This window comes from Anser brachyrhynchus, assembly GCF_964034855.1.
Source record: "Anser brachyrhynchus genome assembly, chromosome: 4".
NCBI lineage: Eukaryota > Metazoa > Chordata > Aves > Anseriformes > Anatidae > Anser > Anser brachyrhynchus.
The window spans coordinates 76,015,149-76,029,286 of record NC_137698.1 but is presented as its reverse complement, the minus strand read 5'-3'; the positions used below and the strand labels follow the sequence as shown (position 1 = coordinate 76,029,286).

General features: G+C 44.3%; 1 protein-coding gene across 2 annotated transcripts in view; it reads left to right on the top strand.

The window, feature by feature from the left end:
- Positions 1-14,138, top strand: part of SMOX (spermine oxidase) — an 81,979-nt gene that overhangs the window by 55,522 nt on the left and 12,319 nt on the right. For both annotated transcript variants that reach the window (XM_080590846.1, XM_080590845.1), the window contains 2 exons: positions 3,721-3,955; positions 8,447-8,673. In XM_080590846.1, coding sequence (XP_080446972.1) covers positions 3,748-3,955; positions 8,447-8,673 — 435 coding nt within the window. In that variant the 5' untranslated portion in view covers positions 3,721-3,747. The remainder of the gene's footprint in view (positions 1-3,720; positions 3,956-8,446; positions 8,674-14,138) is intronic.

The window sequence follows — 14,138 nt, the reverse complement described above, 5'->3', positions numbered from 1 at the left end:
GCAAGGGCAGAGTGGTGATGGAGGCTGAGAAGAGGGAACAAGTCTGGGAGATGAAGTGATGAAAATACCATGAGTAGGACAAGAGGAAAGAGGATCAAAGGTGCATTTTTAAGACAGAATGAAGATGTATAAAATGTGCTTCTTTTTAATGGGGTGTAACCTGTCTGTTAGCTGTCTCAATAGAAAGCTATAAGCAAGACAAAGCAAGGGGGATTTTACTCCTTGTAAAGCTATGATTTAGTATTACACTTGTTTTTGGATGGACACGAAGTAAAATTACAGCCTCGGAGAGATTCGCAGCAGAGCAGCTAACACACTCCTTACCCTGTGATTAAAAAAAAAAAACAAAAAACACAATCCTTTTTGGCAATCAAGAAGGAGTCAAAAAGCTGGACTATCTTTGTGTAAGAGGACCTAGTAATACTCACGGGCTCAAGCCCTGGCTGGTGGCTTGGCAACTACTGAAGGCAGGGCGCTAAACATGAAAAGAACAAGTGTTTTATGTGCTTATCTTACTTATAACAGCGTGTATAAATGATACTGAAATAAAGTGCAGTGGGGATTCATATATTTTTATTGTCTGTTCGTTTCACAATGGAGCATGTGTCTGGTTGGGAAGCCCAAGCTCTTGCTAAATCTTAATTGCCTGCCCCTGCTCATCATACGGTAAAGGTTGTTGGCTAATTGAGGGCGGTTTCTAAATCAGGATTCTGTACACACAAAATACCCTGTTATTTTCTCATCTGTCTAGACAGGTCACCTAATCCGGTATTAAGATGCTGAAACAGGAGGGGAAAACATTTTTTTGAAGCTTTCGTGTTGAAGAATTCACATGAGTTTGCCGAAGCCGGGATTAGGAAAGCTGTACTTAAAAAACGGAGCTACAACTGTTCAGTTCGTACGGAGTATAGATGGCAGAAAAGATGTTTCTTTATAGTGGCAATTAAAATACTTGCACCGAAGGCTTGTGTGGAGCCTGGCTGAGAAGTGGAGAGTATTGCAGAATGGGTATGGGTTGAAATAAATCCTGGAGACTTTTCTAGTAAGAGTTAGTTCAACTATGAGTTTATAAGAGCTCACAAATGGGCAGGTCTAGCCAGGTTAAGATGTATTTCTTCTTGAAGATGACTAGGATCATGTATTAAGGTACTTAGCATTGGGGGGGATGTGAACAGTAAATTACTGTTCATTATTTCCTCTGACATAGTTTTAGAGGACGCCCTCAATTGGTTTGGGTTGTGGTTTTGAAACCACCAAAAGGCCGTTGATGTTTGCCAAAGATTCATAGGTTGGAGCTCCTCGCCACAGAACTGATGTGAAGGCCAGGAGTGTGGAGGGATTCAAAATGGAGTTGGCTGGTGAAATCCCCCACTCCACTTTACAATACCTCTTCTCACAGATAACTAGTGATAGGACTAGAGGGAATGACCCCTCATCTCTGCGTTTGTGTGTGTCCCTTGAGGGGTGGCCTTCTCTTTCATATCAGCCTCTGACTGGTGAGGATTTAATCTATACATCATGGAGCAGATCCGGACTAATTGCCAAGGGAGGCCCTCATTACCCGGAGTGCTGTGTTCCTGGTTATCGCAACCATTCTGAAAATCCCCTTTCAAAGTGGATTAAGCTAACCAAGAACAACGCTCCTGTCCCAGATGAGGAATGTCCACAGGAGGAATGGAAAGGCCTCAAGGCCAAGCAGAGACAAGTCCTAGGGTGTCTGCAACTTGACCTATCTCGCCAATTGCTGTAGGAAAGGGGCTTTGCATCCTCTTCCTCTCTTATCTGTTGATTGCAAAACCTGGGGGAAAAAACTTCTTGCTGCTACTTTTTCCAAGTATTTTACTGCTTTTAAATCCTGCTCACTTGGAAGTAAGTCCAGCGTCTGTTTTTGGCTGCTCACAGCTTCTCTGCTTGTCTAATGGCCGTGATTCGTGACTCTTGCCGTGGACTAGAAAGCATCGAATGCTTGACATGTTTGACTTCAGCTTGGAAATAACTCTCCGAACACCGATGGCTGGCTCCCTGTGACAAATATCTGCTAGCAAAGGTTTGTTGGCCAGGAGATGAAAACGGTGAGATGATTGATGTCAGGGCAGGTAGGAGTTTTTAGCGTGGCTGCAAGCAGGGCCGGCTCCCTGACCCTGTTGCGTTGTTGAGCGGCGGTTGGGACATGCTGTATTGGCAGGAGCAGTTTGCTCTGTGCTAATATCTCTTGCAGGTGAGCCCAGAGTGGATTGAGCTGAAGTTGTTCCAATTGAAACTAAACGTTTTCAAAATGGTTGTCAAGAGCACCAGGACACTTTTTATACCACTGCTTAAATCACTCCTGACTGCAGTCTGGAGTCGCCTCTGTTATATAAATGCTTTAAGATCCTGGAGTAAAATGGACTGTCCAAATGAAATCATTATTGCTTTGTACTTCATTAGCACACCGGGGCATATACTGCAATAGTTGGGCAATTTCTCAAGTGCAAAGGTTTGGTTCTTCTCCTGCTGATGCAAGAGAGAAGCAGGAGTCTTTGACACTGGCCAGGTGCTGGGAGAACTGGGGAAGAGTTGAGAAGGAGCATCCAGCAGCTCGGCAACAGGTAGCGGCAGCATAATGGCTTCTTGGACTTCTCTGCTTTCAGTAAGTGTTGGGAATCTTATGCACACGTTGTCCAAATTGTTAGGCATCAGCTCCTTCCGGGGCTGGTGATTTCTGGGCTTGTGTTTCTCCTTCACAGACTAGGACCGGTGCCTGGTGGAGTATGGGTCTTTGAACGCTGTGTCTTGGTGCTCTTGAGGACAGTTGTGAACTGACCCAGAACCTGATCTCTAGACATCAACATTTGTTTGTAAAGACATCCTACAGAGGTGATTCCTGAATAAGGTGTCACCTTAACCGTGAGCTTAGGCCATCCACTAAAATAAGGCAATGGGACCCGAGAACTAACAGCATGCACAGTTAAAAAATGGCCTCTAGGAGTTTGCAAAGAAGAAAATAGGATGCTGCTTGGAGAAGGAGCTGTGTATGTCGGGTAGGTGGAGGTAAACGTGTTCTGGTCGGGACTGGTATGGGTTTGAAGCTCCCCTCACCAAAGACTAAGGCTGCTCCTGATGTGGCAGGACAATGCTGGCTCTAGGGGCTGCCATCACACGGATGTGAATTTTTGAACCGTCCCTTGTTGGCTTTCATCAGTTGAAACATTTTGTCTGTCTGTACCACTTCTGTAAGGGTTGGTTTTGATATCTGATCTCCATGCTTTGAGCTAAATCCTCTTTACCTAGTCCCGTAGTTAGACGATCTGAAGCTTGTGCTTTGTGGTTGCCACAAAGGCAAAGCAAAGCTTCATTACTGTGTTGTGGAGCTTGTCGGCACTGGGTATGTGGCTTTCTTTTTTGTTCTTTCAAAGCCTTTACCACAAAATTGCTGCTTGTGGAGGTTATATAAAGAGATGGGAGTCTGAAAATCCTCTGGCTTCTCTGGAAATAGTCTACATGGTGCAAGAGGGTGGGGATTTCTGGAGTTTCCAGTAGTGGTGCTCCAGGCCAAAAAGCTGTTGCATCCCAATTTGACCTCAGTTATCCTTATGCATCCTGTTTGGAAGGCTGGTTCTTGTACACAAGCTCACTTTCTTTCTGCTGGACATCTATTTTACAGAGTTCTTCAGGATTTTTAACTGCTGAGGTTACGCTTGAGCCGAGTTCCCTGAACACACTTGTCTGCTTTTTCCATAGGTTCCTTAGAAAGAGAGCTTGGACGGCATGCAAAGTTGTGAAATATCTGGAGACAGCACGGATGATCCTCTTAGTAGTGGCCTACGGAGAAAACGACAGCCTCGAATAGTAGTTATTGGTGCTGGGCTTGCAGGCCTGTCAGCAGCAAAAGCGCTCTTGGAAAGCGGTTTCACGGATGTAACTGTCCTTGAGGCGACTGACCGAATTGGAGGCCGCGTGCAAAGCGTGAAACTTGGTAAGAGCAGCGTTTTCAGGGGAATTAGTAATCCACTGGACTTCATTTTTTTTTTTTTTCTCCTAGCAAGCCTTTGTGTTGTTATGAAGTTCATTTGACCCTGGAAACTTGCTTTTTCAGTCAGTGTGCACGCCCGAAAGATTAGGTGAGGTATGGCACTATCAGGGCCGCGGATCCTTGGGCTCCTTGCAGGGTGGCCGGGTGAATGTGGGCTCTGCTGCGCATGTCTTCTGAGGGAGGGCTGCTCCAAAACAGACCATATTTCTACAAAATGAAGATCTTACTGATCATGCTCACTCTTACAGGAAGCGCTCTGTGGTAAAATAACTGTCTGAAGACAGTTTCCACCACCGTTTTCAGCTTGACTCCTGACTAGGAGCAGTCAGAGTATCTCCTGGCTAGCAAGCATCTGTTTCTCTGTGACTTACATCTCTTGCAAAGGGGCAAGCCCAAAGCTATCCTGTTTCACAAATAGCCACATTAATTTCCCTAGAACAAATTTACTGTGTAGGACACTACCCACTGTGAATCAGGCCGCTGGAAAAACCTCTTCAATGTATCCTTTCATCCTGATTTGCAGCTTTCCTACCTCTGTGGATTCCTTTCTGTGTGTAATAGAGGTGCAGATGCTGGATATTTTAATTCATTGTCAACTGGAAGGGCTTGTAAAATTTCTAAATGTAAAGTTACTGGAATAAATGTTGCCCTTTGCAGCACAGTAGTCAATGAAACTTTCCTGGGTATCTAGAAGGGTGTTAACCTACCTCTTCTCCACAGGAGGTAAAAAGCTCTTCAATTTTACTGAATTTCCTTCCTGATTTCAATTAACTCGTTCTGTTTCTAATCCAGCACTCTGTGTATTTAATAACTTTGGCCTCTTGCTGGCCTCCTCATTTTTTTTTTAACGTCAGGTGCTTACATCACTTACTACGTTTTACTCGATAAGCTCACCGCAGTAAATAAACAGCAGTGTCCTATGAACTTTCGGAAGGGAAATGAATGAAAAGGTAGTCAGACAAATCTAATCTCCAGGGTTTGAATAGGGCACTTTACATTCTGCTGAGACTTGGCATAGAGGCTTGAATGGGAAGTGTGTCCTCTGCGCACAATACGCTGTGTTAAAAATATCCTGGATCATGTCTGCAAGAGGAGGGAAGTGTTAAAGGCCTGAAATCTTCAGGGAGCAATATATAATTTTGTCAGTGCACCTCTGAAATAACTCTGTGGTACTAGCACAGAGACCAGTTCTCTCAGCATTGGACCCCCTTCGTGTTACTCCTGTCTTTACCTTTGCTGGGAATCTACCTCCTGTTTATTACCACTTGTTAACTAACACGAGGCAGGAGCAGGCTCTTTGCAAATCAGAAGACTGGAAACTAAAGTTTTAGTCTTGATCTTTTAATATTTGTATTAGAGCTACAAACTGTCTGTCTTTTTGCAAGATACCAAAATTATATTGCATAGGTACTGACCGCAGTTCTTTCCCAAGGTGGCTACATGTTCTGGCCCCCTGTGTGCTTCTCAGAGTCACACGGCTTTCAGCCAGACAATTTTGGAGCTCTTCTGGGTGGTGAAGTCTTCAAAAGCAGCACATGCCCAGAGCCTCCCTATTCCCTGGGACAAGGGCAAAAGGGCTGCATGATACTGGGCTGTTTTTTCTTCCCCTCCCATACTGCTCAGAGCAACAAGATTGCACCTGGGGCATGCAAGACCTGCTCATTTCTCCGAACTGGCTAAAACTTTCAAAAAATGTTTCAAAAGTGATTATTCTGGGTCTTCAACATACAACCACTTTGACCTGCTTGTCTAACTGGAATTTTAATGGGAGTTCTCTGCCCACTCCCCTGTCTGTACACTGGGCTAAAGATCTAATTTAAATCTTCAGCAGAGCAATGACAGCCCCTCAGGGTTATATCCTAATACTTTTACTTCACCAAGCAATGCTGTATCTTGCAGGGGGCAGTATTTTCCTTCAGCTGAATAGAGCATGTTGCTACTAAGCTCAAGGGAATAATATGGATTTTCAGAGATTTGGTTCATCATCTCTAGCACAGGTGAGGCAGAGGGTTTGTGCTTGTGGATTGTGTGTTTCATGTACGTGATCTATAACATCTATATCCACTGCAGATATTTCACGGCAGGATGCCCAAGGAATAGTCAGGGCTTCAAAGGGAAGTGTGAAAATTCCCTTGCGTACTCAGAAGGCTTGCTATGCAATCTGTGCATTCCTTTGGAGCACTGCTGGTATGGTATATCGTTGTGTATAGTCCTCTTTGACTGCTGCTTGTATCTTGGTAATCACATTCACGGATTAGGAGGCAGATTTTTTCTATCTTTGTTGTATTGACTGATTCATTTGAAGTATATTAATATTGAAACTAAAATCTTTTAAGGCCCTGGAAGTATATTAACTTTCTCTGCTTAAAAAGATGGCATTTAATTTTACACTTTTAAATGATTCATCATGCAACTTACAGTAGGTAACAACTGGCTTATCTGCTTGGGAGTAATGATAGCACGTTTCTAAGTAGTACAGGCAAGAAAGACTCTTTTTAATTTGTTGGTATTTAATTGCATTCCCCACAGTTCCTGAAAACAGGAGAATCAGAATGCATCATTAATGCTACAGAGCACCAGTGCAGAGGGACCTGCTGGCAGGGATTTTCTTCCGCAGATCAGGTGCCCCGTAAATAAGACCTACATGCAGGAGGATTGTTAGTGTTGCAGAGAGCAAGCTCCTGACATAAAGCAGCAGGCAGCGTTCCTGCTGCTGATCTGGCGTGTGGTGACTCGCAGGAGGATTACATTAACAAGGTGACTGCCACATGCAATATTTATGAGCTTTGTACCTTTGGCTGCCAAGGTACAGCAGTCATTTCCGCTAGGCTGGGTGCTCTCGAAGTGTATTTGAGTTTGCAGCTCCTTAAGTATTCATGTTTGTGACTTGATGCTGCACGCTCTGAACCACATGCTTGGTATTAGGAACACCTAGAAATCTTTGCACTCTTGAGGGCTGTAATGCATATTTTGAAGGGCAGTCAGCCTGCTTCTTACCAACGAGGCTGCTGTCTGCTTGAAAAATCAGCTAGGTGGGGTTTCTCTTTGAGGTAGTGTCTCAGCTGAACAGCCACATTTCTTGGAGCTTTCACCTCTAACTTGACTACATTGGAACAGTGTTGTAATGTCTTTCTAGCTGAGCATCTATTTGCATGTTAAACAGTATGTGATGGCTGGTAACTGCAGGATGCTTTCTTCATCAAGCTGGATCCTATTAACGATCCCACTTAATCAGGCACTCACACACCTCTGCAGAGTGAGCTGCGCAGTGTGGTGCTGGCCGCGATGCTGGGAGAGCACTGCTTTGGCAGATTTTGCTGGAGCACTTAGCTTTGGATTTAGGAGAATCTGTAAAAATGTGAGTGCAAAACATGACTGAAGCTTATTTTTAGCACTTCCTTTCAGCTGCTGAACGTTTTCCTGTGCAGTCAGCCAACTGTGGCAGAGCCCTAGTGCAAACCTTGTATAAAGAAGGAGGAGAGCAGGGCTGACCAAGCTCTGTTTGCAAACAGAGGCTACAGGTGATGAAGACAAAGTGTGTTTGGTGTTTAACCTGACAGGGCAGCTTTTTAAAGAACCTGATTTAAACTTCCACAGGCATAAATAATAAAATATGACTCGTTCCCTCATTTGGGAAATGGAAATACATTTTTGTATTGCAGTTAGTCTAACTATGGTAACACAAATCATCTTTGTAAATAACATTCATTTTTAATCACAGGACAGGGGTCATTGGCCATGCAGGCCAACATTGCTATCCCAGGGCAGTCCCAATTTTTCCTGCAGCTCCCTGATGTTGATCCTTTTCTTCTTGTGTCTCTGTATCTGTCCGCTCCTCTCCAAAACAGCAGATACTTGAAGTCTTTAGGTAATTTATATATGCTCTTTCCCTTCTACTTTAATATTTATTTAATGATCCTCTTATGTCCTTCTTGCAGTAGTACAGAGTAGCTCCTTACAGCTCTTTTCCTTTTCTCCCTCCCCAACTCCTCACTAATACATAGCTTGAGCTGCACTGGGAGCAGTACATCGTCTGCTGTCAAGTTGTGTTCTTAGGTGCAAGATTAGAGAAGATGATTTAGAAAGGCCAAGTAGCAAAGATAAAGCAGCTGGCAACAATGGTGGTAAGAACTGTGAACCTAAAAGATTCTGCATTTCATCTTAAGTATCAGAGGTGTGTAACTATGGTGTATCTTTACTGGAAACATCCCATCCTTCTAGCACTATCTCACCTTGCATCCCGAAGGATTGGCTTGAAGAACACTGGTATTGCCCTTGTAAAAGAGAGAAAGCTTGCTTAACTGATGTTCAAACATGGTGTCCCTGGGCAATCGTTCTGCTTTTGAATGTATACAGTTTATTTAGGGCTGAATGGGATGCGCTTTCAGAAAAATGGGCTTCCATAACCTGTCTGCTTCGTTTACTCTCCTGCAGGGCACGCCACTTTTGAACTGGGAGCTACGTGGATCCATGGTTCGCATGGAAACCCAGTCTATCATCTAGCAGAAGACAATGGTTTACTCGAAGAGACTACTGATGGTGAGAGAAGTGTTGGCCGGATCAGCCTTTACTCAAAGAATGGGGTGGCTTATCATCTTACCAACAACGGGCAAAGGATCCCGAAAGATGTGGTTGAAGAATTCAGTGATTTATACAACGAGGTTGGTATTCAGCTGCTCTGCCAGGTTTGCCTGAAACACTAGGAGCCCTTGGTATTCCAGGTACTGGACAAGGGTAGAAAACCAGTCATGTCTTGAATTTCTTTTCAAAAAATCAACACTTATTTTGCTCTCATCTGCTTAATTATAACCGATTTGTCTCTGATGTGCGCTTAACTCACTGTTGTTAGGATGAACAATCTTTCCACATTTGTCATCAGTTTAATCACTTCCAGCAGCTATTGCTGGTGAGATCCAGTCATTTGCTCTAGAAAGTTGCTACTTAATTGAAAGGGTAAAGGAAGGATCAAATTACTAAACAAAGTAGAACGCAAAACCTTAGCAACAACCAGCTAAATATTGTAGCCTGCGACATTTTATTGACGTTACAAATACCATAATGTGCAGTGTAGTATGCCAAAGTCAGTGCAGTAACGTAGGAATGGCAAGTTTTGTTGCATCAGAAGGGAAGGAACATCTTTTCTGGTAGATTCAGACCAGCGTTGGCTTCAGCTTGAAGTTATTCTGACTTCTTTTGCTCAATGTTTACTGATGTCCTCTTCCATTCAGTGTAGATGAAGGCCTCAGTATGTGACAGAAGAGCAAAACTGGAAAAAAAATAAAACACAAAAAAATACAGAAGTAGAACCTAGAAGTACTAAATAGAAGACTTCAAGATGGGAATGGAAATGCACATTTAGTGGAAAGATTAAGCTCTGCTGAAGAAGCTATAAGCCAATGTTAGATGCTTGGACAGAAAGGGCCAAGTGTACTTTGATGTAGGTATGCAATGCTGCTAGTGATCCTAGTGTTTCTTCAAGAGGAAAAATGGGGCTTCTTATACTGATTTGTGTGATGAACACACGAAATAGGCAGATTGGTATTACGTATTGGTATAACGTCTGCTTTCAGTAGCAAGGTTTAGTTTTAGGCAGAGTAAGAGAAAGAAGGAGGCTTGCTAAAGTTCAATATAATTATTCCCCACATTTTTTGTATATCATTTATGAAGTATGTTTAGGGAGGTCAATGCAGAATGTCTAGTTCTCCTTTCTGCCCAGGTAATATGACCTCTCAGTGGGTTATTTAAAACACAGCAAAACATTATTATTTTCATCAGTCTCTAGTCATGCCCGAACCCTTCAGATTTTCATCTGACACTGAACTTCACTGGTATTTGACACATGGCTGAACACACACTAGATTGAGGTTACTCTTAGATATTTAGTGTTTAAAAATATGTCTGAGAGCATTTAGAAAGTCATCAAGAGAAAAATCACTGTAGCCTGAAAAGAATTATAAAGAACTGAACGTGGAGCAGGAATGTGGATTTTTTGCTTGGAAAGACTTTTAATACTTTGTCCTGGGGCTCTGATCTGGAATCCATGATGAGATGGCATAGAATTATTTCAGTTTTAGGGAGGAGGAATAGGAATTTCAAAGAAACCCGTTATGGTAGGAATTTAAAAAGTTTTGGAATTCAGCATGGAATTATTTGGGAATTCAACATGGAAGGTAATTCTTTCTGGATGAATGCAGGTGGATATTATTTATCTGAACAGTGTTTTCACTTTACTGAATCAAAACCAGAACCACAGCAAGCTAGAAAAAAAGACAGCTAAGATGTGGAGCAAGATTAACAGTAAATAAGAGTAGAAGAGAGAAGAAATAAGTGAAAATACTGTAGTGAGCAGCATTACTTATGTAAATGGAACATCACCAACTTCATGCAGTGCTCAGTGATCATCCTGACTTAAAGATGTTAAGAAAACCTCCAGCAAAGGGAGTGTGTCAGAGGCAGGCAGGCTCTGATGGAAGAGAATACAAAGATGAGAGCTACTTAGCTTTGAGATACAGCCGATAAGATAAAGGTTGTAACAAGGTGCCAGTGTTTTAAAAATGATTAATTTGGTAAATCTACCCTTCCTTTTAAAGCAAGAGAAAGGGGACAGCCAGTGACATGAGAGAACAACACATTAAAAGTTAATCTTCTTTACGCAACACGTAATTAGCTTATCGTTGCCACAGGATATCTTTATCGCTAGGAGACAGAAAAGGATTTCACATTTATGGATTGTAAAAATGTCTACAGCTACTCTGCAATAAAAAAAAATATGTAGGGGACAGCTTAAGCCAAGAAGAGGACATCAGCCAGCCTCTAATTGCTGTTGCTGGGGAGGTGCTTTCTCTGTAACCCATCAAAGTGTGCTGGAATTTCTTGTGGGGCAGCTTACAGTTTTGTTTAGCTTCTTGTCCCAGCCTCTTTGGGGTGTCAGATTGGCCAGTCTTTAGTGATTTAAGACAGTAGACTGTTTGTTCTTCCCTCTTCTGTTTAGGAAAAGTGGGAATTAAGGTGGTCTATGTGATCTCCTGAAAAACACCAGTTAAAAAGACTGTGAAGTACAAGTGCCACAGTGGGTTGGAAGACAGAAACATGTGCAGCAGGCATGCAGCTTTGGGAACCTTTTCCTCTGGCATAAATTGCAAAGAATGTTTCTGTTTACATGTGCTGAGTCAGCCTGGTGCATTTCTATTTTTTTCTTCCACCACAGCTTTTTTTTTTTTTTTTTAAGAGTCCATTTCCATTCCATTATTATTATTATTGTTGGTAGAAATTTGGTCTTCAGTTCTGTCCCTCTACATTTTTGAGGTGGGATTTTTGGTGTTACAACATCATGAAGCTGTCCAGCGTAAACAGCCATTTTACAGATCACCGGGCCCTGAGGTCAGGCTCCTTCTCTGCTGCGTAGGAACTCCCAGCTCCTTCTCAGAGCCTTGGGCAGCCTGCTGCTAGCAGTCCCAACATCATCTTGTGTCATCTCTCAGCCTGCATCTCCTGTAGAAGAGGCTTAGATAGCAAAGGCTGTGACACAAACTGTCCCGACGTACAAAAAAAAAAAAAAGCAGCAAACACATGATGTATGTAAAGCCTAATCAAGGACTGGCATTAACAGTGGAAAATGTAGTCCTGAATGAACAGGGGCTAAATTTGTCACAGGTTCAAGTGCCTGCCTTCCCCTGCACAGCCGGCTCGCTTCCCAGGCACTCACTCGTGTGCTTGGGCCCTAGCCTATGCCTCCAGCTCTGCTTCTCCACCTGCATTTCTCTAGTCTCAGTCATCTTGTCATTTGGACACCCAATTCAAGAGCATGCAAAGTGCAGAGCATCTCCCTTGAGTGTTTCACTTGCGCATGTGGAGTCAGTGAGGCTGGAGCCTGCCAAGGTGAGGTCTGTCCCTCTGTACGCTGAATTCCCCTGCTGTGAAAGGCCGAGCACCCCATTACCACTCAGCTTTGCCTCACCAGTTCATTTGGAGAGTCCTTACTCTTTTCCAGGCACTTATCCAATCTTTTTTTGGCTGGCTTCTGCTTCTCTACAAGTTTTGCTTCTTTTTGTTTGCAGTAGCCTGGATTTTTAATAGCCGTGGGGATGCCTCACAGAAGCCTTTATTTGGTTACAAGGAAGCTGAGCAGGCTTCATTTCTATAGCAGAAAGCTCCCTAAGAGAGGCTGCCTTCAGTGAGAAGCTGGTGCACTGAATCGAGGTCAGTCAAGATCTATCATGAGCTTGTGACCACGCTGACCTGAATCCTCCAACATGAGAGCACTGGCAAAAATGAGCTGGGGGAAGGCCTCCAGTCCCGCAGAGCAGCTCCCTGGATTTCCAGCCGCCGGGAGGAAAGGCATCAAGCCTGCTGTTGGCAGAACAGTTATCACAGTTCTCCAGCCGCTGTTGTTTTAAGATTATCCTTCAGAGACCTTGTATTGTGCAGGGCTGGCATTGCTCAGGGTCATCCTCAGTCCGTTTGGTCACACCTCAAAGGAAGGGGCAAAAGCTGTGGAAGGTGGTTCCCCAGGGGGTGTGATGCCCACGCCACGTGTTCATAATCTTCCCACCTTCCTCCCCACTCCTGCTAGGGTAATTTGGGGATCCTGGGGCTGGGAGGGATTTAGGACTCTGCTTATACCATGTCTGTGTGACCCACAAAGAAAAGGGATGGGAATGCGGCCACTGAGGGCTGCGTCCGCAGCTGGGAGATGTAAATGGGGCCAGCCCATCTCAGAGTTGCCCTTCTGTCACTGCTAAGTCCTCATTTTCCTCTGCAAACAGGTATTTATGGCCAACTCCCAGATACTTCTGAGGGGTGGGAGGGGGGTGGTGAGTTTGGCTAGTTAAATGCAGGTGAAAAATCGCTGCTCCCAAGGGTTTCGCAGTGTACCGGCTGGCCTGGTTTAGAAACTGTGCCTCTTTTTACTGAGGCTTTTCAGTAAGGCCACGGTCCCTAAAGGCCTGCTTAACAGGAACCCTCCCTTTAACAATCAGCTAATTAATGGCCTCGTTATCTGTCAGCTTTCTCCTGTGTGCTGCACGGTTTCTGGAGGAGGGCTGCAGCCAAGGAACCACGAAGTTTTCCCCCCTCTGCCTCCCCACCCCGTGCTGGGCTTCGTGCCATCTCCCATTAAAGTCCAGTGCCTGGGCTTGTCGTACGGGGTGAAGCAGGCCCAAAGGAGGTCACTGGTCCCTCCCTGCCCTTCTATCGCACCGACAGATGTCTGGCCTAGTAACAGCACGGACCTATCTCCGTCAAGGTTTTTTTACTGACCGGGGATTAAGTCACTCGAGTTTTTAAGCCAAGCGAGAAAAAGACAATGCTACAGATCGTCACCGGCACTGACAGGAAGGAGCGTGGCCTGGGATGTGCTTTCCTGACCTCCTTCGGTTCGGAGAAGCTTCTTTATTTAGATTTGTGCTTCCTAAGGGACTGCCTCTTCCTGCGGTAGATGAGCACGTAGGTAGTAAACACGTGGAGGTGGAAGCCTGTAGGTAATGGGGAGGACACCTTGGGGGAGCCCACGTTCCCTTCACAGACCCCTGTTGTGGGTGCCCCAAAACTGGCCAGAAAGAAGACAGAAAAGCCAAAGTGGATCCATTTTAGGATTATAACCGTTCAATTGGCTTTAAATCATGATTACCTGGTTTCTGACTGATGGGATGACAGGAAAGGCTTGATGTTCACAGCACAGGGATCGGGGTCTTTCTGCTCTTTTCTCTGTAGGGCAATGGAGAATCCAGTGGTTAATAAAAACATACCCATGGCTTGCTTATCCTTCTGGCCAAGTGGAAGCTGGGTTTTAACACAGCTTTGCTTGTCTCGTGAATGTGTTATCTGCTTAGAGTGTGCAATCGGCTTAGGGAAGCTGAGCTGTGTTGTGCTGATGCAAGGTCTGTGCAGCTTGTGCTTGCTGGAAGTGGTCTGGGCCTTGGAAATCGGAAGACTTGAGACCCATGGGATGCTGAAACTGCCAAAGAGCTTTTGGCATTGTGAGATAGAGAAGACACCATTTCCTTTCCTTTGCTGGAAGCCTGAATTTCGTAAAGGGAATTGGTCGCCACCTTTCTTACCTGGAAATCTCCTCGGAAAGGCTCCATGTCCAAGTCTGCATTGTATGTCTTCAGCAGTTCCACTCACT